We start from the raw sequence: 24,923 nt of genomic DNA on the forward strand, positions 1-24,923 counted from the left end.
GCCCCCCCCCCCCACCCCAGGTTTAAGGTTCATTAATTTTATTGGTAGAAAGGGAGGACAGGAACAGGGAGATAAGGGGAAAAACAATCTGGGGCTGCAATTCAGGAGGTGCCACATGCATGTACCCACCCACATGTGGTTAGCATGCAGCCAGGCAGGGCGGTGGGAGCAGCTGCGGCAGCTACAGGCAGGTAAGTCTGTGGCAGGTGGGGGTTTGAGGGCCAGGGCTGGGGGAGGTGCCATCAGGGTTGGGGGCCGAGCTCTGATGAGATCAAATTGGCCCTGCATCACTAGTGGGCCCCAGTGATGGCACAGGGGAAGGCTGGGTATGCCAGTGTAGCAGAAAGCCCCCTTTTCCTCTTGCCTGCATTTGCTCTCCCCTCTTTGGATATGTTTCTCTTTTTCTACCTTTTCTTCCTTCCTCTCTCTTTCACTTTAAGATAAGGAATTGTGTTTTAAAATTTGTATGTGTGCATTTTGTATCTCCCCTTGTAGTTTGGTATTTTTATCTATTTGTGTGCCATGGCATTTGTAGCTTATATTTTATACTCCTCACCTTTCATCTTTCAACTGAATGTATTTAGTTTCATAAGTAAGTTATACATTGCAACAATGTTAACAAGGGCAGGAACCAAACTGTCCTTCCCTGTATCAGGCTGGCCCCTGAAAGAGCCAGTGAATCAGTGATTGAATGTGTAACACTGTAGCAGCAGACAGCAATTAACACCTAGGACACTGCAGATCAACCAACGGAAGAATTCAATAGAAGACAATGTAACAACCGGGAAACCTCTAAAGGTCACTGATCAAGGGCTAGAAGCCCTGGCCTGAGTTAATCAATGCTGGGGACCAACTTTTGAGCTGAATATCTCCAGATCACTCCCAGAGCCCTATTCAAAATTCATCCATGGACTCCCAAACCTGCACGTAACATGCGGATGACCCCTGGGGCTGACAGATGCCATGCAGTAGCCACCGAGGGTGGGGAAGTCCCACGAGGGTCAACGACCCCTGTATTGGGCAAACCTGAAAACTGGGGAGTCACCAAAGTCTGCCAAGGACAGATAAAAGGCAGTGAAAAGTGATCCTCAGTGGTGCCCTCTTGATCTCCTACTCGACCAGACCTGTCCAGCCAGAAGGACCAGCCGGTGACCCCCTTCTGGAGGATAACACCACCCTGAAAGAAGCCTCGACTGGTCATTGACGGCAGACTCCGGCGCTTGTAGAATAGGTATACCTGACTCTGTAGCTTGCTACTGTGTGTGTGTATGTGTGCATGTGTGTGTGTGGGGGGGGGGGGACAAGCCCCAAGGTTTATGATTTAACTCATTACAGTGTTTCAGTCCGCCTAATAAACTAGAATTTTAAGGATCCCGAGTTGGACATTTGTAGCCAACACCAGAAGTAGGTGCATGGCCCTGATGGCATGGGGGGGGGGGGAGGGGGTATTGGGTACTCCAGAGGTTGGTGCATGGCCCTGATGGCACAGGGCTGGTTGGGCTTAAAACAGGCCAAGCTCTGTTAAGTCCAGGCCAGGCCTGAGCTATCAGGGCAGAGGCCAAGCTATGGCAATGCATGAGGGGTGGACACGTGCTATGAAAGCTGCAGAGTCCCCTGCCACCCACAGCTGCTGGGGTACACGTGCTCCTCATGCATGCCCCCACCACCTGACAAACACCTACCCACCCTACACAGCCATATAACCACCCCAACACACATCCCCTGCCCCACACGCCCACCCTCTATGATACACACCTTCTGCCACATACACGTACCCCCAACCCACACGTCCATCCTTTGCCACAGCCCCCCTCTTCCTCACAGACCCATATCCTTCCCTACACACCCATCCCCTGCCCTATGCACCCACCCCCTACCCCACACACCCACCACTATGCTACACACTCCCTGCCCAACACAACTACCCATAGCCGACATGCCCATCCCTTGCCCCACACCTCCCCTGCCACATGGACCCATCCCCTACACTGCATAGCCCCTGCTCCACACACTCACACCTTGCCCAAGGTTTCTTCATGTGTAGCTTTCTTTGAGAAGTCTCTATCTATTATATAGTATTATAAACATGACATCAAAAGTAGCTCTACAATAAAGATCAAAACTCCCTTGTCTCTTTAGTACCTGCCCTGATCCCCACTGTACACTACCTGAACCCCATCAACAATCACCAGTCATTTTACACACACACACACACACACACACACACACACACACACACACACACACGTGTATGTATGTATGCATCACCCAACTGAGTAACACCTGATGGACAGTACCTTGTTAGACTTCACGACTCCATAAAGCACAATGCAATCCCATTGGTTAATGACTGAGTAGCAGTATTAGGTAAAGTGAGTCTCATTGCTAACTGTGGCCCTGTGCAGAGCTGAAGTCCATCCCTTTTCCATCTGGGTTAATGTTCTGGTGTTGGTGATGGCAATAGCATCATGTCCACAACCTCAGCCCTGCCTTGTAGGATCATTAATACCAAACTCAGTGGGTGCAAGGTGATCTCTTCCACGAGAGTCCACCCAGGGGTCTTTCCTTCTTCTTGCATCTTGTCCATCTCCTGGGCTTGTTGTCGGATGAGGTCAGCTGTGGGAAGTAATGATTCCTCACTGCAGTTTACTAGGCCTTGCTCATCTGGGTGTAATTCTATAATGGGGGAAACAAATCAGTCATCAAATTCTTTATATTTAGGGTGATCATGTGGCCCAGACTGGATGGGACAGTCCTGGATTTTGGATGCTGGCTCAGCTTTCCGGCTGTTGGAGGAAACTGAAGCAAAAGTTCCTGGTGGGCAGGAACCAGGGAGCTGTGGGGTTGGGGCTGTGTGTTTGTGTGTGTGTGTGTGTGTGGGTGTGTATGTGTGCATGCATGTGTGCAGCCCCTTGTGCCCTCCCCCCTGCTCAAAGCAGGACCAGTCGCAGCTATCTCATCCCAGCCAAGGTCTAGCCAGACCTTCAAAACCTCCAAGGATGGAGATCCCACAACTTCTCTGGGGAGCCTGTTCCAGTGCTTCCCCACCCTCCTAATCAGAATATTTTTCTTTAATATTGAACCTAAACTTTCCTTGCTGCAACTTGAGACCATTGCTTCTTGTTCTGCCATTTGTCCCCATTGAGAATAGTTTAGCTCCATTGTTGTTTGAATCCCCCTTCAGGGAGTTGAAGGCTGCTATCAAATTCCCCCTTGGTCTTCTCTTCTGCAGACTAAATAAGCCCAGTTCCCTCAGCCTCATGTGCTTCAGCCCCCAAACCATTTTCATTACTCCTCTCTCCATTGGGGAGGAGGGTCTTCTCAGCCAGACTGGCTGACCTGCTCCACCGGGCTTTAAACTAAGCTTGCCGGGGGATGGAGGGACTACCGCCACTGCTGGCCCACTGAGCGGCCCTTGCAAAGCTATCAGGCCAAGGCACATAAGGGATCCCACCCAAGCCCCAGCCCTGGAACAAAATGTAGGCAGGGCAAGGGCCCCTATGGGGACACTTGCGTGTCTACACACAAATGTCAGGAGACTGGGAATAAATAGGAGGAACTTGTTCTCCTGCTAAATGCAAATAACTATGATGTCACTGGGATAACAGTGACCTGGTGGGACTCCACCCATGACTGGACCACAGGTATAGATGGCTATACCCTGAACAGGAGGGAACGAGTGGACAAAAGGGGCGGGGGCGTAGCTCTTTATGTCAAGGAAATCTACGCGTCCCTGCAAGTCAACATTGGCACCCACAGTGGATGACTTGAGACCCTCTGGGTTAAAATCCGTGGGGAACGCGGTGCAGGGGATACTATGGTGGGGGTCTACTACAGACCCCCTACTCAGAGTCAAGACCTTGACCAGGAGTTCACCAGGGAATTGGCTGAGGCTGCACAATCCCTGTGTATGGCTGTCACAGGAGACTTTAACTACCCAGACATCTTGTGGGAGGAGCGCTCGGCCAAATCCGAGCGGTCGCAAAGCTTTCTCTCGTGTGTGGATGACCGCTATCTGACACAGGAAGTCTACAGGCTGACAAGAGGTAAAGCACTGCTTGACCTCGTACTGGCAACTGGGGACGACCTAATCAGCAACCTAACAATCAAAGGGAAGCTGGGTGACAGTGATCATGAACTGATCACCTTCACCATCCACTGAAAAGCTGGCAAGTCAGTCAGTAATACAGGAGTCCTCGACTTCACGAAAGCTGACTTTGACAAGCTAAGGAGGCTTGTCAGAGAGGTCCTAAAAGGCCACAATCCAATGGTGAGGGGAGTTCAGGATGAGTGGTTGCTCCTCAAGGGAGCAATCCTGGATGCGCAAGCAAAGTCCATCCCATCTCGGAGGAAAGGCAGCAAAAGGGCACAGCAGCCCCCTTGGCTCTCCAGGGAACTGGTGGACCTCCTGCATCTTAAAAGGAAGACCTACAAAGGATGGAGGACTGGAACCGCCACCAAGGAGGAATACTCTGCTCTGGTCCGGACCTGCAGAGAGCAAACCAGGAAAGCCAAGGCTATGATGGAACTCCAGCTAGCTACAAATATCAAGGACAATGAAAAGTCCTTTTTTAAATATGTGGGGAGCTGGAGGAAAAGCAAGGGCAACATTGGACCCCTGCTAAACCAGATGGGGCAATTGACTACCGATGCCCAGGAAAAAATGAACTTCCTATATGGGTACTTTGCATCAGTTTTTCACCAGTCCCATGGGACAGCCCTGCCCACTATGGGTCAGGGAGGTCCAAGTGAGGGAGATTCCTTGCCCTCCATTGAAGCTGACCTTGTGAAGGAACACCTTGACAGGATGGATACCTTCAAGTCAGCCGGGCCTGATGGGTTACACCCAAGGGTACTCAGGGAGCTGGCCAGCATCATAGCCTAGCCTGTGGCACGGATCTTTGAGAGCTCCTGATGCTCTGGTGAAGTGCCCAATGACTGGAGGAAGGCCAATGTGGTGCCTACCTTCAAGAAAGGGAGGAAAGTAGATCTGGCAAACTACAGGCCCATCAGCCTGACCTCTATCCTGGGGAAGGTCTTGGAAAAGATTATCAAGGAGCCTATCCTTAACAGACTAGCTGATGGTAATATCCTGAGGGATACCCAGCATGGGTTTGTTGCAGGTAGGTCTTGCTTGACCAATCTCATTTCCTTTTATGACCAGGTGACCTATCACCTGGACAAGGGGGAAGAGATTGATGTTGTATACCTCGACTTTAAAAAAGCCTTCAATCTGGTATCCCACGATCACCTCTTGGCTAAACTGGCCAACTGCGGCCTTGACGTCACCGTGATCCGCTGGCTGGGGAACTGGCTCTGCAGTAGGACCCAGAGGGTGGTGGTCAATGGGAGTCAATCATCTTGGTGCGCTGTGACCAGTGGGGTCCTACAAGGCTCTGTCCTAGGGCCTATACTATTTAACATATTCATCAATGATGTGAACATTGGTGTTAGAAGTGGACTGGCCAAGTTTGCCGAAGACACCAAACTGTGGGGTAAAGCATCGACACCTGAGGACAGGAGGGTGATCCAGGCAGATCTGGACAGGCTCGTGAAATGGGCGGACAAGAACCTGATGGTGTTTAACACCTAAAAATGCAAGGTTCTCCACCTTGGGAGGAAAAACCTGCAGCATCATTATAGGCTCGGCAGTGCTACACTGGTTAGCATCACAGATGAAAGGGACTTGGGGGTCATCATTGACCACAAGATGAACATGAGCCTGCAATGCGATGCTGCGGCTAGTAAAGTGACCAAAACGCTGGCTTGCATCCAGAGATGCTTCTCAAGCAAATCCTGGGACGTCATTCTCCTGCTGTACTCGGCCTTGGTGAGGCTGCAGCTGGAGTACTGCGTCCAGTTTTGGGCTCCACAATTCAAAAAGGATGTGGAGAAGCTTGAGAGAGTCCAGAGAAGAGGCACGCGAATGATCAGAGGTCAGGAAAACAGACTTTATGATGACAGGCTGAGAGCCATGGGGCTATTCATCCTGGAAAAGCTCAGGCTCGGGTGATCTGATGACCACCTATAAGTTTATCAGGGGTGCTCATCAGGATCTGGGGGCAAGTCTGTTCACCAGAGCACCCCAAGGGATGACAAGATCAAATGGTCACAAACTCTGCCGTGACCGATTCAGGCTGGACATAAGAAAGAACTTCACTGCCCGAGCCCCCAAGGTCTGGAATAGCCTGCCGCCGGAGGCGGTTCAAGCACCCACTTTGAACACCTTCAAGACACATTTGGATGCTTATCTTGCCAGGATCCTACGATCCCTGCTGACTTCCTGCCCCTGGGACAGGGGGCTGGACTCGATGATCCTCTAGGGTCCCTTCCAGCCCAAATGTCTATGAAATCTTTGAATTACTCTCTGCTGGACTCTTTTCAACTTGTACACATCCTTTCTGCAGCGGAGGACCCAAAACTGGACACAGAACTCCAGATGTGGCCTAACCAGTGAGGAATAGAAGGGAAGAATCATTTCCCAGTTTCCTGAACAGGTTTTTCCTTGTATCATAACATGAGACTGCCCTAAACCACATAGTGTATTTGTGGTAGAGCTGGAGGGGCAAAGAGGAGAAAAGCCCCACTCGCATGTCCACCCTAACTGCCTGGGCACCCAGGATGTATCTGGATGCTAAAACTAGCATGAAGCCGGGAGAGTCAGGGCAAGATCCTTAATTCTCCACAGCTGCACAGGGGTGACTCATGGGGCTGGAGGCTGATGCCAGAGGTGTGTGCCAGCATGAGCAGGTTTTCTGATTAAGGCAGGGCCAGAGCCTCATGCCAGCCCTGCTGCTGAGTGGAGAGCCAATTAATCAAGAGCTAGTCATTTTTTCAGCAGGGAATGCAAGCCACAGCTGTGCAGCAGAGATAACAGGTGATTGGAGCTGAGAGCCAGCGGGATGTCCCATAAAGCCCCCAAAATTGAGGCACAGTGGTAGGCAAGCAACAGAGTATGCCAATCACCAGATAGGTGAGAAGCAGCCAAGCTGATCACCCTTCATTATACCTGTAAAGAACAGACTCTTGGGTATACCAGGAGCCAAATCAGGCACCTTCAGCTATGACGCTGTGCTCAGACAAGACTTTGAATAATTATAAGACTGGAAGTACGAGGCAGGAGTGTAGGGGTTGGAGGAGCTCCCAGATTTGGCCTCTAAGGGCAGCCAAGTAGTCCTGGAAGACACAGTGTTGAGCAGGACTGGTGGTATTTTGCTGATGGTCTTCCCCACTTGAGGATTGACTGTTCTCAGATGGATCATCGCTCCTGTAATTTCTCCATCAAAGTCATGGTGGGTGAGACTAAGTGAGGACAGGAACAGCTTCCCCTGGGGAAGGGAATGAGCCAGGTTACCCTATCAGAGGCTAGGAGAAACCTGGTCACTGGGACTTACTAACCTACTGCAGGAGGTGAGATTGACCCAGTGACAGTATTATTCACTCAAACTCCCCCCATTCTTTCGGTACACATTGGACCCAGCCCCTTTTTGTGCTATTGGCAGTGAAAGAGGTGTAGGACTCACAGAGCCACCATTCAGTGGTTTGTAGTAACTTCTAGCCTGTTTGTGCCATCAGGGGAATACCAGGGTCATGCTGCTTGTATACAATATTCATAAAGGTCCCCATGCTGCTCATGTAGTAGACCATCGTTGGCCACTGCTGTAACTGCAGTTGGAATAAACTCTGCTTAACCCAGCCAACAACGTTACTTCCATACATCATCATGCAAATCAGCGTGGTTTTCTGGAAAACAAAATAAAATAGTGCCTCTCCTTTTTCTTATTTTTAAATACACACCACAACCCAGGTTTCAGGGTTTCATCCTATCTGCCTCTCTGTCACACGCATCACATAGCATCTGTATCACATACACACATGCACACACAACCCAGGTACTCAGGACACACAGACACAGATACAGACACAGACACACAACTTAGGTACCTGAGTGACACCCACACACATACACATGCACAGAACTCAGGCATCTGGAATATACCCCCGCCCTCTCCAACACACAGAAACTGTGCCAGACACCTCCTTCACACACGCACACACAACCCAGGTGCCTGGCACACATGCGCACACACACACAGACATAGACAGACACATGCTCAGAGCCCAGGTGTGCAGAACACACAGACATAGATGCAGGCACAGACACACAGCCTAGCTACCTGAGAGGCACCCATACATACACACACACACAGAACTCAGGCACCTGGGACACACATACACACACCCACACACACAGAACCTGTGTGTTAGATACCCCTTCCACACACACATGCACACAACTGAGGTGCCAGGCACACATGTCACACACACACTCACAACCCAAGTGTATGGGACATGAATGTGCACACACACAACGCAGAACCCAGGGCTCTGACTCAGCCCCCTGCAGCCATCTGACACCCCCTGCCCCCAAACACATAGAGACACAACCCAGGTATCACAGACACGCACCCTCCCCCCCCCCGGCACACAACCGAGGTGTCACAGACACGCCCCCTACACACAGAGACACACACCCCAGGTATCACAGGCACACAGACACAAACACACACACCTCTTGCTTTGAACATCCCCCTCCCCATGATCATCAGGCCCTGAAGACCCCAGTCCTCCCCAGATCAGTTGCCTGGTCTGCACCTACTGAGCCTCACTGGTTTTTATCATGCTTTCCAGGATTTACTTTAAGAGTCTGCCCCTTTGTTCCTATTGGCTGTGGCTGGCTGTCAGTGCCCCCACTGGCCTATCATCTTGGCTACTTCCATTCAATCCCAGTAGATGGCAGCGCCATATCACAAAACACCCAAGTCTTCCTCAAAAGGGTTGTTTCAGCACCCCCTGGTTCTCTGCCCTCATTAGACTCAAGGAATTACAGCCAATGAGGTTGGAAGGGACCTCAGGAGGTCACATCGTCCAACCCCCTGCTCAAAGCAGGACCAGCTCTAACTACATCATCCCAGCTAACGCTTTGTCAAGCCATGTCTTGAAAACCTCCAAGGATGAAGACTCCACTGCCTCTCTGGTTAACCTGTTCTGGTGTTTTACTATCCTCCTCATGGGAAAGTTCTGCCTAATGTCCAACCTCAACCTCCCTTGCTGCTACTTGAGCCCATTGCTCTTTGTCCTGCCATCTGCGACCACTGAGAACAGTCCAGCTGCATCCTCTTTCGAACCCCGCTTCAGGGACTTGAAGGCTGCTATTAAATACCCCCTTGGTCTTCTCTTTTCTAGACTCAATAAGCCCAGTTCCCTCAGTCTATCCTCACAAGTCACGACCCCCAGGCCCCTCACTATTTCTGTTGCCCTCTGCTGGACTCTCTCCAATTTGTCCACATCTTTTCTGTAGTGTGGGGGCTACAACTGAACAGAGGACTCCAGATGTGGCCTCACCAGTGCTGACCATAGAGAGGAAGAATCACTTCCCCCAACCTGCTGGCAACACACCTACCAATGCAGCCCATTATGCCATTAGCTTTCTTGGCAACAAGGGCACACTGCTGGCCCAGTCCTCCAATTCATCTAGGTCACTGAATCCTAGCCCTACCCTCCAGCGTATCTACTGCTCCCCCCAGCTTGGTGTCATCTGCAAACATGCTGAGGATGCACTCTGTGCCATCTTCCAAGTCATTGTTGAAGACATTGAACAAAACTGGCCCCAGGTCTGACCTCTGGGGCACTCCATTTGATACCAGCTCCCAAGTAGACATTAACCATTGATTATTACTCTCTTAGCCCAATGCTCCAGAGAGTTTTTTATCCACCTGACAGTCCATTCATCCAGCCCATACTTCCTTAGCTTGCTTTTGAGATTGCTGTGGGAGACCATATCAAAAGCCTTGCTCCCCTCATCCACAGAGCCAGTCATAGAAGGCAATAAGATTGGTTAGGCATGACTTGCCCCTGATGAATCCATGCCGACTGTTCCTAGTCACATTCTTGTTCTTCAAGTGCTTAGCAAAGGTTTCCTTGAGGATCTGCTCCATGATTTTTCCAGGGACTGAGGTGAGGCTGACTGGTCTATAGTTCCCTGGATCCTCCTTCTTCCCTTTCTTAAATATGGGCACTATGTTTGCCCTTTTCCAGTTATTTGGGATCTCTTCTGATCACCATCAGTTTTCAAAGACGATGGCCAATATCTCTGCAATCACATAAGCCAATTCTCTTAGCACCCCCCTGGGTACATCCCATCCGGTCCCATGGACTCATACATGGCTAAATTTTCTAAGTAGTCCCTAACCTGTTCTTTCACCATTCAGGGCTGCTCACCTCCTTCCTAAACTGTGCTGCCAGGTGCAGTAGTCTGGGAGCTGACCTTGCCTGTGAAGACTGAGACAAAAGAGGCAGTGAATACTTCAGCCTTTTCTGCAGCCCCTGTCACAGGGTTGCCTCCCCTATTCAGTAAGGGACCCACACTTTCCCTGATCCTCCTTTTGCTACCGACATACTGACAGACTCATGTCCTCTCATTAGACTTGACACACTTTGGTTCACCCAAGACACACCTTGTTAGTCTCTAGTCCCCCCGTTAGACAAAAGGCACCCCTTGTTAGACTTAACACACTTCATTAGACCCCATTCCCCTTGTTCAACCCACAATACCAATCATTAGACTCAAGGAGTCCTCATTAGACCCAAGATGGGTCTCCACAGAGACTCAACCTGCTGACTTCAGCTGTTGCAGCTGGTGGTGGGTACAAGGCAGACAGGCCTGGGATCTGATAGAATCAATTGTCATCTCCTCAGGACCCCCACCCCATTGCCAGATGGTGTAAACTAGTGTTTCTTAACTTTTTAAGTAGCAAATGCTCCCTAACTTCTGAAAAGTTTAATAATTACCCCAACACAATTTTCCAGGGGATTTTATATCTACAGAGTAATGTGTGTCATATATTGGAAGAAGGGTTGTGTATATAAGGCTGCGATATGACAGATATCTGATCTAGTGTGGGTTGGTTTGCCACGTTTTACACCAGGGGTGCACAACTCAAGTACATACCTGGGCTAGAGGTGATGTTGGCCACAACTAGGAGCACTGAACCCAGTGCTGTGCAAAGCACGGCATGCCAAATTATTACTGGGGAATTTAAAGTGCTGTGCAATGCATGGCGTGCCAATTTTTTTGCCATAGTTTTGAGAGGAGGAAGGGGTGAGAGAGATAGGAAAAGAGGGCTAGAGAAAGACAAACAGGGAGGCAGCTGCTGCCAGCCATGGAGCCCAGGCTGTTCCCAGCAGGCAGCTAGGAGACTGAAAGCCCTGCTGCAAGCAGCCCAGGATCCATGGCTGGCAGCAACTACCCAGAGGCTGGGCTGGTTACAGTCAGGAGGCTGCAAAGAGATGCTCTGGGCTCCAGCATCACACGCCTTGGAGTGCATGGTGAGGGGGGTCCCTGAGGCAGGGCAGCCCAGAAAAGCCCGGTGCCACTGCCAGCCTCCACCAGTAGCCAGCCTGGGCTCTGGGCAGCTGCAACAGGCAGCGGGCAGGCTGCAAACAGCTGCACCAGGCTCCACAGCCCCGGCATCCGCTCCATACTGGTGACTGCATGTGTGTATCAGAGCAGAGAGAGGGGGAGGGTTGTGCTGCCTCAGGACCTATCCCCTCTCTCTGCTCCAAGGTGCGCATGCAGTTGCCAGTATGGAGTGGATGCCGGGGCTGCAGAGCCCAGTGCAGCTGTTTGCAGCCTGCCCGCCTGCTGCAGCTCCCCAGAGCCCAGGCTGACTACAGGCAGGGGCCGGCAGCAGTACTGGGCTTTTCCTGGCATTCGGCAGTGGTGCTGAGGGGGCAGGTTGGGGAGGGCTATGGTGAATACTGGGGTGGCAGCAGCCCCCCTCCCATCACTGCAGCCCACCCCGAGCTCTGGGAAGAGTCTGGTGCTGCCGCCAGCCCCAGCCTGCAGTGGCAGCCTGCTCCCTCCCACATACAATGAACTGGGTCCCACGGTGCCCTGGCCCTACCGCACTCCCTCCTGCACTGTGGGGGTCTTGGCCTGTCATTCCCCACAAGCCCAGGCAGGATAAAGAAAGAAACTTACCTGCCTGTGGCTGGGTTGGCAGGGAGTGTGTGGGTACCTGTGTGCCCACCCTTCCCCTCCTGCAGCAGCCTGTAGCCAGCTTCCGGGGGGGGGGGCTAGTGGATGGACGCGAACCCAGCAGCAGTGGGGGGAGTGGTGGTGCTCCCTTGCTATGTGGGTTTTTGGCACACACGTACCTCCTGCCAGTTTCTCGTGTACCCCCAGGGGTACGCGTACCATAGGTTGAGAAACTATGGTGTAAACAGTTGTGATGAGATGCCAAGTCTGGGTAAGTACCCACACACTGCCCCACAACAGCTCATCAGAACTCCTAAAATGGCCCTCCCTGTCCTACAAACACATACACACACGTACACATATGTGTGTGTCTGTGTGTGTGGGTGTGTGTTTAGGACAATGATAGGGGATTATTTGGGCTCATCAGTTGTCACTCCATTGAGTTGTATGTGTACAGGTGATATCTTTTATTAGACCAACAAGATTTTTTCAAAAATATTCTAGACCAATACGGCCACAACCTGGATACCTGACACATGGAAGATATCGAATTTTAGCTGATTTTTAAAATGCAATCTTCATATTTTCCCAAGCAGGAAGCAACTGTGACCACCTGAACCCAGAGAAACCAGAGATACTGCTCTTGCCTTGGTTCAAGGTAATTTGCATCATAACAGAGCCTCACAAGAGAGCTGAGAGACTCTTCACCAGCTAAGAACTGCCTGCCCACAGGAGCTTTCTATCTACTGACTCCTCTGTGAAATCCTATGAAATATGAACATTAATTTCTACCCAGGAGAACTTTTATAATCTTTTCTCTGATGCCTGATGAAGGGTGTCTGTGCCTCAAAGCTTACAATTAAAGAATCTTTTTTTGCAAAAAACTTGTTGGTCTAATAAAAGATATTACCTCTACCACGAGCTCTGATTGTGTATATGTATACACACACATACACACACAACTCAGCTGAGTAACATCTGATTAACAACACCTTGCTAGACTTCACGACAGCATAAAGCATAATGCAAACCCACTGGTTAATGACTGAGTAGCAGTATTAGGTAAAGTGAGCCTCATTGGTAATGCTGGCCCTGTGCAGAGCTGAAGTCAGTCCCTTTTCCATCTAGGCTAGTGTTCTGGTTTTGGTGATGTTGATAGTAGTATATTCCAATTAGCATAATCACAGTCCCACCTTGTAGGATCATTAGTACCAGACTTAGTGTTTCGAGTATTGGGTGCAAGGTGATTTCTTCCAGGAGAGCCAGCCCAGGGGTCTTTCCTTCTTTTTGCATCTAGTCCATCTCCTGGGTTTGTTGTGGGATGGGGTCAGCTGTGGGAAGTAACAATTTCTCGCTGTGATTTACTAGGCCTTGTTCATCCATGTGTATTTCTATGATGGGGAGGAAATAAGTCACTCATGAAATCCTTTATATGTAACCATATGTTCCAGCTTGGCCAGGACAGTCCTGGATTTTGGAGGGTGTCTCAGCATCCTGGCTATTGAAGGACATTAAAGCAAACATCCTCGATGGGCAGGAACCAGGGAGCTGTTGGGTTGGGGCTGTGTGTGCATAGTGTGCGCACGCGCTTGCGCATGTTTGTGTGTATGCACACATGCATGCAGCCCCTTGTGCTCCCCACCTGCAATCCTGGATATCCGTAAAATAATTATGGTCACCCTACTTCTGTTATCAGAAGGAACAATAAGCTTGCTTAGTGCTTTGGCACTGGCTCGCAAGAAAGCCTGAGTCCCAATTTGAATTGTATGTGTTATATTCAGATAGGATCATATGAGATAAGGGTTGGCAAAGACCTCAGGAGGACACATCTAGTCCAACTCAAAGCAGAACCAGCCCCAATTAGATCATCCAAGCCAAGGCTCTGTCTTCCTGGGTCTTCAAAACCTCTTGGGATGGAGCATCCACCACCTCTCTGGGTAACCTGCTCCAGTGCTTCACCACCTTCGTCGTAAGGGAGATGTTAATAATATCTAAACCGAAACTTCACTTGCTGCAGCTTGAAAATGTTGGTCCTTGTTCTGTCAGCTACCACCAGTGAGACTGTCCAGCTCCAACCTCTTTGCAACCCCGCTTCAGGTAGTTGAAGGCTGCTGTTCAGACATCTTCTCTTGACTAAATAAGCTCAGTTCCCTCAGCCTCTTCTCAGAAGTCATGTGCCCCAGCCCCTGGACCAATTTTGTTGCCCTCCACGGGAGTCTCAAACTTGTCCACCTCCTTTCTGTAGTGGGGGGAGCGGGGCAAAACTGGACACAGGACTCCAGATGTGGCCTCACAAGTGCTGAATAGAGGGGAAGAATCACTTCCCACTTTCCTGGATAGGTTTTTTTTCTGCATCATGAGACTATGCCAAACCACATAGTGTATTATTCACTCTAACTCCCTCTTGAATCCATTCTTTCTGTACCTGTTGGACCCAGCCTGTTTTTGTGCTATTGGCAGTGAAAGGTGTAGCACTCTCAGAGCCACCGTCCAGTGGCTTTTAGTAACTTCTAACCCCGTTTCTGCTCTCAGCCAAACACAAGGGTTGTGCTGCTCATATACATGATTCACAAAGGCCCCCAAGCCATTTGCATAGAACAAGCAGTCCTTGGACTTACAACACAATTGGTTCCTGAAAACAGTGTCTTAAGTCAAAACGTTGTAACTCAGAATCAATTTTCTCATAAGAAACAATGTTATAAATGGTGGATTGGTTCCTGAACCAAGGAACCATTGGTTCCCAATACCCTGTTTTCATGAAAAATATCTCAGAATTTTGTACTCAATCAATTATAGATGAGTAATATAGCTACATTAATGCATTTATTTTGTAAATAGCAATCATATTGATTTGGAAGGACTTCTTTGAGGTGACTTTGCTGGACTTTTTGAAAGGCTCTTGGCTGGTGTCTTCTCAGGAGTCTTGGCTGCAGGTTTTTCTGGAGTCTTGTCTGCTTTCTTAAAGAAAGTGTCCAAGCAAGTTTGGACAGATGTTCTCCAGGGAGATGGGCAATACAGCGAACTTGTTCGCTGGTGTGGCGTTGCATCAGATCAAGCATTGTAAAGTTGAAAGGGATGTCAGAAAGTTGAACTAGGGTGTCAATTTATAAATGTTGTAAGCATGAAACATTGTAACTCAAAACATTGTAAGTCCAGGACCGCCTGTATACTGTCACTGGCCACTGCTGTAACTGCAGTTGGATAAACTCTGCTTAACCCAATGAATAACATTACTTCCATACATCGGCATCCAAATCAGGGTGGTTTTCTGGAAAACAAAATAAGATAGCGCCTCTCCCTTTTTTTGTTTTTCAACACATGCACATGCCCGCACACGTGCACATGCACACGTACAACCCAGGTATCCAACACAGGCACGTGCACAGACATACACCACAAACCAGGCGTCTGGTTTTCACTCTATCTGTGTCTCTCTCTGTCATACAAACATGTGCCATATGGACCCCAAGCATCTGGGGATCACACAGACACAGATGCAGACACACACACACACACACACACACACAGATCTCAGGTATCTGGGTCACACATGTGCACACACCGTGCTGAACCCAGGTCTCTGACTCAGCCCCCTGCAGGCATCTGACACCGCCCTACACACACCCACACAGATGCAACCTAGGTATCACAGGTACACAGACACAAACACACACACCTTTTGTTTGAACACTGCCCTTCCCTGGCTCATCAGGCAGTGAGGCTCCCACTCCTCCCTAGACTGATTGCCCAGTCTGCACCTACTGGGCCTCACTGGGACAATAGTTTTTTATCTTGCTTTCTGGGACATACTGTAAGAGCCCACCCCTTTGTTTCTATTGGTTGCAGATGGCTATCCGTCCCTCCCCTCATCATCTTGGCCACTTCCATTCATGCCCAGTAGATGGCGGTGCCATATCACAAAATGCCCAAGTCTTCTTCAAAAGGGTTTTGGCATCTCCCTGGTTCCCCACCCTCATTAGACTCAAGCTCCCTCATTAGAGCTGGCACCCTTTGGTTGACCCAAGACACTCCTTGTTAGACACCAGGCCTCCCCCCCAGACAAGACACCCCTCGTTAGACTCAACACTGACCCTTCATTAGACCCTGTCCCTCTTGTTCGACTCACAACACAAATCATTAGACTCAAGGAATCCTCATTAGACCCAGGCAGGGGGTGCCATGTGCATGCCTATGGCCCCAGGCATCCTGGAGAGCAGCTTCCAGGTAAATCAGGGGGGATTGAGGCCTCCATAGGGATGGGGGAGGGTGGGAATTAAGCAGGGCTGGGGCTGCTGCCCAGCCAGGCAGTATGTGGGGCTTGGGGCCTGGGATCACACCTGCTACAGGGCCCCAGTGGAGAGCAGGAAGGGGCCACAGGAAGCTTGTCTGGGGGGGCATGGGCTGGGGCTGGCTCCTCACTGCTGCTTGCACTCCCAGGGGCAGGGGTGACTCTTTACTAGGGCACTGTGGAGCTTGCAGCAGTGGGCAGCCTTTCTTCATGGCCGTGCTCTGCCCAGCCACAACAGGTTGCACCCGCTGGGCTGTGGAGGCCCCAGTGTGGGGCAGCAAGGCAGAGAGCCCATGGCCTTTTGTTAGACCCCAGATCAGGGATGGGCAAAATGTAGCCAGTGGGCTGGATGCAGCCCACCAGGCCATTCTATCTGGCCCATGGGGCTCCTAAAAAATTGACAAAATTAATATATATCTGCCCCTGGCTGCCTGTCATGTGGCCTTCAATGGCTTGCCAAAACTCAGTAAGCGGCGCTGTGCCTGAAATAATTGCCTGCCCCTGCCCCAAATCCTCTCATAAGACACAAGAAACTCCTTGTTAGACCCCAGTTCCTTGCATTAGCTATAAGACATTCCTCATTAGACTCAGTACCCCCTTGTTGCACCCATACCCCCTTATTAGACTATCGCTGCCCCACTATCCAGACCCACCCTCTCATCCCACTCCTGGAGGCTGCTCCTCACTGCCTGCTTCCAGCCCTACCCATCCACCTGGCCATGCACCCTGCCCATGGGGCTCCTCTGCCAGTCTCCACAGAGACCCAACCTGCCCGCTTCTTCTGGTGTACCCAGTGGTGGTATGAGGCAGAGGGACCCAGGGTCTGATAGGATCAAGTGGCATCTCTCTAGAGTCCTCCCCCCGCTCCCTGCTAGATGCTGTAAAGAGTTGTGATGGAGGCCCAAGGCTAGGTAAGTACCCCTGCCACTGCCCCACAACAGCTCAAAGTTCCTTAAATAGCCCTTGAGCCCAAATAATCACCCACTCCTGTCCTACCCGCACACAAACAGACACATATACACATATGTGTACGTGTGTGTGTGTGTGTGTGTGTGTAAATAGGACAGGGATGCATGATTATTTGGGCTCGTCAGTTGTTACTCTGTTGAGTTGTGTGTATGTGTGCGTATATATACATATATATACACATACATATACCTATATACATACATGCTCCCTCCCCCACCCCACCACTCCAGGTCCATCCCCGCTCTAACCCCTGGTCCCTCGCCAGTTCAGATCCATCCCTGATCTACCCCCCTCCCCCCTGCCACTCTGGGTCCAGTCCTGCTCTACCTCCCCCCATGTTGGGCCCCATGCCCCCACCTTTACCGCTCAGGGTCCAGCCCCACTCTACTCCTCTCTTCCCCCATTTCCATTTCCCCCACCACTATGGGTCCTGCCTGGCTCAACTCCCCCTGCCACTTTTGGTCTGCCCCCACTCTACCCCCACCCCTATGCCCGGCAGTTGAAACATTTCAACATGGAATGCAACAACATTTTCAAAATTAAACAAAACTTGAAATGAAACACTGTTCCGTCGAAATGTCGAAACGGAACACTGCTGTTTCGCACAGCACTATTACATATGTTATATGTATTTAACAACAAGGCGTGGCAGGAGAGAGGCGGGAGGCTTGCCCAAAGATGGGAGGGTGGGCTGATACTGAGACTTGGCCCAGGAGTTTGCCCCGTCACAGGGACATACTGAAATTGTGATTGTGTGATTTTTGTGGCAACTGCAATTTCGGGCAGGTTCTGTGAAAAAGTGCAGGATCACTGAACAGTTGGAGGAGGGGAGTGGAGGGGGGCAAAAAAAAAAAAAAAGGTTTCAAAACAGAAAAGGGTGAGAAGCCCTGGCATACTGAAGTACAGGGGAAGGGAGAGTGGTGATTAAAATATATAGCATTTAATACCTAGCATAAATTGCCTGTCTCAAGGTTAGCATTCAATTTCAGTAGACTCCTTTTTATAATGTCTTTTAATAAAGTGTTTATAGTTGGCATTAGTGAATAAAGTGCATATACTTGGTATTAGTTACAATTCATGTTGCACATAGCTTTTTCATAAAATATTTCAGTTTAGAGTTTAATTCATTGCTTAGATGGTATTAATTAATAAAGTGTATGTAGTTGGTATTACATGCAATTCATGGTGTGCATAGCTTTATTTTAATAAGGTATTTCATTTTAGACATTAATTATGTGCTTAATTGCTTAATAAAGCATCAATTAATGGCTTCCATTGGACTTAATCCTGTGATTAAGCTGATGGAAACTATTAATTGATTCATTATTAAGCAATCTAAGTGGCCATTAATAGCTTCCATGGGCTTAATCAGGGGATTAAGCCCATGGGAACTATTAATTGATGCATTTTAATCTAAGCAGTTTGGGGCCATCTGGCAATCTGCAGGGGGGGTGAGACTACTAGGGCCCCTTGGCCATTCAGAAGTGTGTGTGTGTGGTGGGGGAACCTGCTGCATTTGAAGAAAATAGCTAAGAAAATAGTTGTCGGTCCTGGGATCTATAGTTTTTGTTGTAACCAAGTTTTCCTTTCCTTTAACAGCATACTGTTTTTTAATTATGTATAAGCAACTAAAGGGTTAATGATTTAACATCATAATTTTGTGTAACTTGCAACATTGTTTGTGTTTCTACAATAGTTTTTACTGGATAAGCATGAAGCTCATATTTTACAATAGGGATCCCTGCCCCCTTGTTTAATAAAACATTTACAGGCCTGTCCCTATCTCAGGCATGATTATAGGGGTCTGAATTTGTGATCCATACACCCGCTATTCATCAACTGTCCTGGAGGTGTCTAAACACCTTAGGGAGTTAAGGACTGCCCCTTCCTTCATCCATTGGGCAATAGTCAGAGTGACTGGCTATTAGCTGTAAATAATTAATTAGGGGATTAATACAATGAGTATTTAACATAGTACATAAGTTATTGGCTTTGTATTCATTACCTTGATAACCCCTTAATCTGCTTTTTTTGCATTGTAAATAATTATCAACTGTTATTTTTGTATAAACTCATCCTTGTGTATTGTTAATAGAGTATTGAAAACTTTTGATAGTATTTCATATTTGCTTGCATATAGCAATTATTTTCTGTATATAATTAAATTTTGTAAATAGTTACTCCTGAGTCTGCAAGGTCTTTCCATTGTAAAAGGGATCCCCCTCCTCTCAGGGAGCCTCTGGCCACTCCTAGGTGAGCTGAGCGGGGGTAAAGCTATCTGGCACCCCAGGTTCCAAACATCTGGGCACAGCAGACGGTAGTGTCATGCACCAAGGGTTACATGAACATGGAAGGCGAGTGCCTCTCCTGGCTGAAATGCACTGCACCTCCTCAGGAAAAGTACAGGAGAATTGCATGGCTGCATGGGTGAAAGGGGATGCTTTCTGCTTTTTGCCTGATTGGAGGCTCTGTTTTCTGCTCCCTGCCCCATCCACATCTATGCTGCCTGTCCCCCGCTTCTGCAATCTGCCATATACCACAAACTGAGGCTGCTTGTACCACTTAGTTTCACAGTTTCATAGTGGGTAGGGTTGGAAAGGACCTAAGCAGATCATCAAGTCCATGGGCAGGAAAGGATGCTGGGGTCAAATGACCCTGGCTAGGTGATTGTGTAGCCTCCTTTTGAAGACCCCCAGGGTAGGGGTGAGCACCACGTCTCTTGGAAGTTGGTTCCAGATCCTAGCCGCCCTGACTGTGAAGTGGCGCCTCCTGATGTCTACCCTGAATCTACTGTCCATCAACTTACGGCTGTTGTTCCTTGTTACTGCCGGTAGGGCTCAGGGGAACAGGACCCATTGCCTTCTGGTCCCCCTTGGCAAGTTTATAGGTGGCCACCAGATCCCCTCTCAGCCTTCTCTTGTGGAGGCTGAACAGGTCTAGGTCCCATAGCCTCTCCTCATAGGGCCTACCCTGCTGCCCCCTGATCATGCGGGTGGCCCTCCTCTGGACCCTCCTCGTGTTGTTCATACCCCCCTGAAGTGTGGTGCCCAGAACTGGACACAGTACTCCAACTGCGACGTGAACTATGTCACATAGAGGGGGAGGATCACCCCCTTGGACCTGCTCGTGATGCATCTGTGGATGCATGATGAGGTGCGGTTAGCCTTCCTGACCACGTCCCCACACTGTTGGCCCATGTTCATCTTGGACTCAGTAGTGACTCCAAGATATTTTTCTACCTTTGTGCTGACAAGAAGGGAATTCCCCAGCCTGTAGGTCTGCTGCTGGTTCTTCCTCCCCAGGTGCAACACCTTGCACTAGTTAGTGTTGAAACCCATCCTGTTCCCATCCTCCCAACTCTGTAACCTGTCCAGATCTAGTTGTAGCCTGTCCACAAGTTGGCCACCGCAGTCTACAAGGTATTCCTCTACCCTGCCTTCTGGCCAGCAGTCACTAGAGAAATCATTCAGAAAAACACTAGTCACTAGTCATTCAGAAATACACTAGTGATCAGAAAAACACTAGTCATCATTCAGAAAAACAAGATTTTTGGGGTGGCACATTTTATTGTACAGGACAAACTCTTCTGCAAGTGCAGCTACAGATGAAAACTTTGCTTTCCTCCACAGTTTTACAACCTTTCCTGCTTCCTGAAGTGGCTGTAATGCAGGGGCGGGCAATTTTTTTGGGTGGAGGGACACTTATTGAGTTTTGGTAAACTGTTGATGGCTGCCTGGGTAGCCCTGTCCCTTGACAGGTGTCCTGCCCCCTAGTTGTCATCTTGTTTACAGAAGTCCCTCCCACTAACCCTCAACCTTTGCCACCAGAAGTCCCCCCCCCCACCTTCTCCTTGCCTCGAGAAGTACTCCTTTCAGCAAGGAGTTTTGCCATATCACAACCAGAAAAATACCAAATTATATTCTAAAAATCTAATATGTACAAGAGTCATTAATTTGATTAAAAATATTTTTGTCCTGATTTACATGTGTTTGTGTAGTTTACATAGAGGTGATTGCACAATAGCTTAAAATGAAGTCTTATGCTTGTATGTTGTGGGGTAGGTATGTGGGGTGTGTGGGAGGGTATGGGTGTATCTATGGAGTGTTTGTGGAGGGGTGGATAGGTGTGGGGGTGTGCGGTGAGGGAGCATGTGGGTGTGTGTGTGGATATGTGGGTGGATATGGGGTTTGTAGGGGGATGTGTGTGGGGGGAGGGTGGCTGGGGTGTGTGAGGGGGGAGTGGGGTTTGCATGCATGGTAGTACAAGGGGGGTATGGGTACATGTCTATGGTGGGGGGCAAACACATACAAGGGGCAGGGGTGGGGGGAGGCTGGGTTTGGGGCAGGCCTGGGTGGGCTTTGTGCTGGACTGCCAGTCCTGCTGTCAGCTTCCCCTGGGTCCTACTGCACCTGGTTCCTGTCATCTTTGAAAAGCAGCCAGGAGAAAATAAATGTTAACTTTCTAAATTTTTAGGGGCCCTGTGGGCCAGATAGAATGGCATGGCAGGTTGGATTTGGCCCACAGGCCATATTTTGCCAAACCCTGCTGTAATGTGAAACAGAAGTCACTATTTTATCTGGTATTTAGCTGAGGCAAGAAATGTAGGCCAGCCACAGGAGCAGAGTAATTATCACACCATTAAAATGACCAGTCAGCTACAAAGCAAGTGCTTGAAAATGTGGCACAACTTTAGAGCTGGTTCCTTCTACTTCTTTAAGTGACTATTGCTATTTACCCAATGGAGTTCAACAGAACTTACTAGAAATGACTTGGTATTAAGCTGACGCTGAATCTGCTTCTTTCCCAGCCTTAAGGAAGGGCACTTTGGGCCAAAGTCTTGTCTAACATCTCTCCCAACTTTATATCTGTGCCAATGAAAATACTACTTAAAAAGGGCTTCGAAAATATTTCTTGGACTGTTCTGGCTACAACAACAAGGCATCAAGAGAGTGAGGACAGTACTCACTGTGGTCTGGCCAGTCCTGGGTTAAAATGGGGAGGGTGTATGGAGTGGATCTGGAATAAAACTTCATAACACAGCTGTTGTGCTATTTTCATTCTGGAACAAAGCTAAAGGAAACGTTATTCCCTACTGGCAAAGCTCACCAGGGCACACCCAGCTTCACATTCTTGTTGCATGTCATCATTTACCCTTCTTCTACCTCTGCTTTGTTTCCATCTTCCCACCATATCCTCCACAAGACTATGTGCACACACAAATCCATGGAGACAGCAACAGAAGAGAGGAAAGGGCAGATCACCCCTCTGCATTTTTCATATATGAACCTCAGTGGGAAAGTACATGGCAGAGAGCAATGCAGTCCAGGGATCCTGGCCAACGTTACCCAGAGGCGCAGGTCCTCCCAGGAGACTGACATGTGTAGGTGGCCAGTGAGAAGGATTTCTCTCTGGCTACCTTTCTAGTGACAGTGTTTTGGGGGAGGGACCTAGAAACAGCATAAAAGCCTCTGTTTGGAGGTGTGCTGTGCCTTTTTCTAGCTTGTTCCCTCTCACGAACTGCGTGAGAAAGGTACCCTAGCAGACTCAAGCATCTCAGCTTGGTTACTTTACTCAGTAGTTGAACTTGCCTGCTCCTTTTTGTTGTTAGAAAGGATTGGGTAGGATTTAGTTTATCTTAGCTTAGCTATTACTATTACTATTACTATTCAATTAATTTCTTTCAATTTATATTTGCTCTTTTTCTTTTGTGTGCAAACTTTGAAAACAGAAAGCTGTGTTTTTCCTGCTAGCATGATCCATCACTGCGCAGGGAGGCACACAGATTGCACACATGCACATACACACACAATATAAAGAAGAAAAATCAGATATTCATAGAAGAAGACAGACAGACAGCACACAATTTTTACATAGCTCTTAACACTGAAGCAAACAATCAAAAGAAGAGCCCAGTGCACGCATGCAACAGAGGGAATAAAACACACAGCACAAAAGGAGTGACACACACACACAGACCTTTTGCAGCACAGGAAAGATGAATATGAAGCATGCTGGAAAGGCAGGTGCCAGGTCTTCTGGCAGAGGAGGGAGACAGCTACAGCTGAAAGGCGCCCCCCGTCCCAAACACAGACGCATTCTCTTCCCAAGCAGCCATGACATCGGTGCTGCCAGTGGAAGCCAGGCGGTGGGAGCAGTGTCTGCACCTGATGGCCCTGCACCTGCACCACCTCTGCTCAGTCCAGAAATGGGCACCAGCAGAGGAATCACTGCCTCTTCCACCCCAATTTCAGCTCTCAGCGTGAGCCTCCCACTGCCAGAGGAGGAGCTGGAGTTGGAACCAGGGATGCTGAGCATGCTGGCTCAAGCAATTCTGGGGACTGAGGGGGAATCAGAGTTTGTGCTCCATGCCCCCCAAATTTCCCCTAGACGCAGGTCTCCTCTGGAAAGCAGCCCCTCGGAGGAGGCTGAGGTTGTGGAGGCAAGTGGCTCAGCTGAGGCAGCTCCTCCTGCTGTTCAGCCTGAGCCTGCTGAGGAGTGGGATAAGGCAGGATCCTCAACCTCAACCCAGAAGCGGGGGAGTAGTGTAGTGTGGGAGCATTTTGAGGTGGCAGATGATCCCGGGTTTGCCATCTGCCAGCACTGCCGAAGGCACATGAGCCGTGGCAAGGATGTGAGACACTTTTCCACCATGGTGATGCTGCTGCATCTGAGGAGGCAGCACCCCTTGCCCTTCTTCCTGCTCAGCTTGGCACCAGTGCAAGCATGCTAAAAGGGAAGTCCCCCGCTCACTCCAAAGTCCTCTTACCCCCAAAGCAGAGGCAGGCCACCCTGGACCAGTGGGGGAAAGATGGACAGAAAGTGGGGCGCATGCCCAAAACAAGTGAGATCACCCATAGCACTGGGGAGATGCTTGCTCTGGATAGCCAGCCCTTCTCCCTAGTTGAGCGGCCAGGGTTCAGGTGGTTCATAGCACTTCATTTTACCAAGTGCCCTCATGCACTACTTTTAGCAGGGTGGTGGTGCCCACCCTGTATGAGGCATGCAGGGAGTACTTGAGGGAGGAGCTGTGCAAGGCAGGGCCGCAGGTAGTCTTGCACTTCACCTCTGACATCTGGAGCAGCCGGGGTGGCGATCATGCCTACCTCTCCCTGACGAGGCAGTGGTGTGATCAGTCAGGCCGTTGGTGGTCTCTACTGCAAGCTGAGGTGCTGGATGAATCCCACATGACAAGGGAGATCATGGGGGTCATGAACCGCATGGTGCAGGAGTGGCTCACTGGGCAGGCCAAGCTCACCTGCGGGTTCATGTTCACCAAAAATGGGGCCAATATGGTGAAGGCTGTCCGTGATGCCAATTTTGTTGGCATCTGCTGTGTGGCACACAGGCTGCACCTAATAGTGAGGGATGTCTTGGTGGGGGACAGGGCTGCTGGTGACGGCACTGCCACCACTACTGCTACAAGCCAGCTGATTTTGAAATGCAGGAGGGTGTCGGACTACTTCCACCGCAGCATCAAAGGCAGAGCTGAGCATCCTGCAGCACAGAATCCTGCAGGATGCGGAGACTCGGTGGAATCCACATACCTGATGCTCGAGAGGCTGGTGGAGCAACAGAAGGCCAGCCATGAGATGGCCTTGCTTGGGGAGATTGGGATCAGTGGCTCCC

General features: G+C 49.7%; 1 protein-coding gene across 1 annotated transcript in view; it reads right to left on the minus strand.

The window, feature by feature from the left end:
• The window catches only part of LY6G6C (lymphocyte antigen 6 family member G6C), a 30,568-nt gene extending 6,004 nt beyond the window's left edge, over positions 1–24,564 (minus strand). The window contains exon 1 of the mRNA XM_059714103.1: positions 24,553–24,564. Within this exon, the coding sequence (XP_059570086.1) occupies positions 24,553–24,564 (12 nt within the window). The remainder of the gene's footprint in view (positions 1–24,552) is intronic.
• Between the last annotated feature and the right edge of the window lie 359 nt (positions 24,565–24,923).

The sequence above is a fragment of the Alligator mississippiensis genome, chromosome 11 (assembly GCF_030867095.1).
Source record: "Alligator mississippiensis isolate rAllMis1 chromosome 11, rAllMis1, whole genome shotgun sequence".
NCBI classification, from domain to species: domain Eukaryota; kingdom Metazoa; phylum Chordata; order Crocodylia; family Alligatoridae; genus Alligator; species Alligator mississippiensis.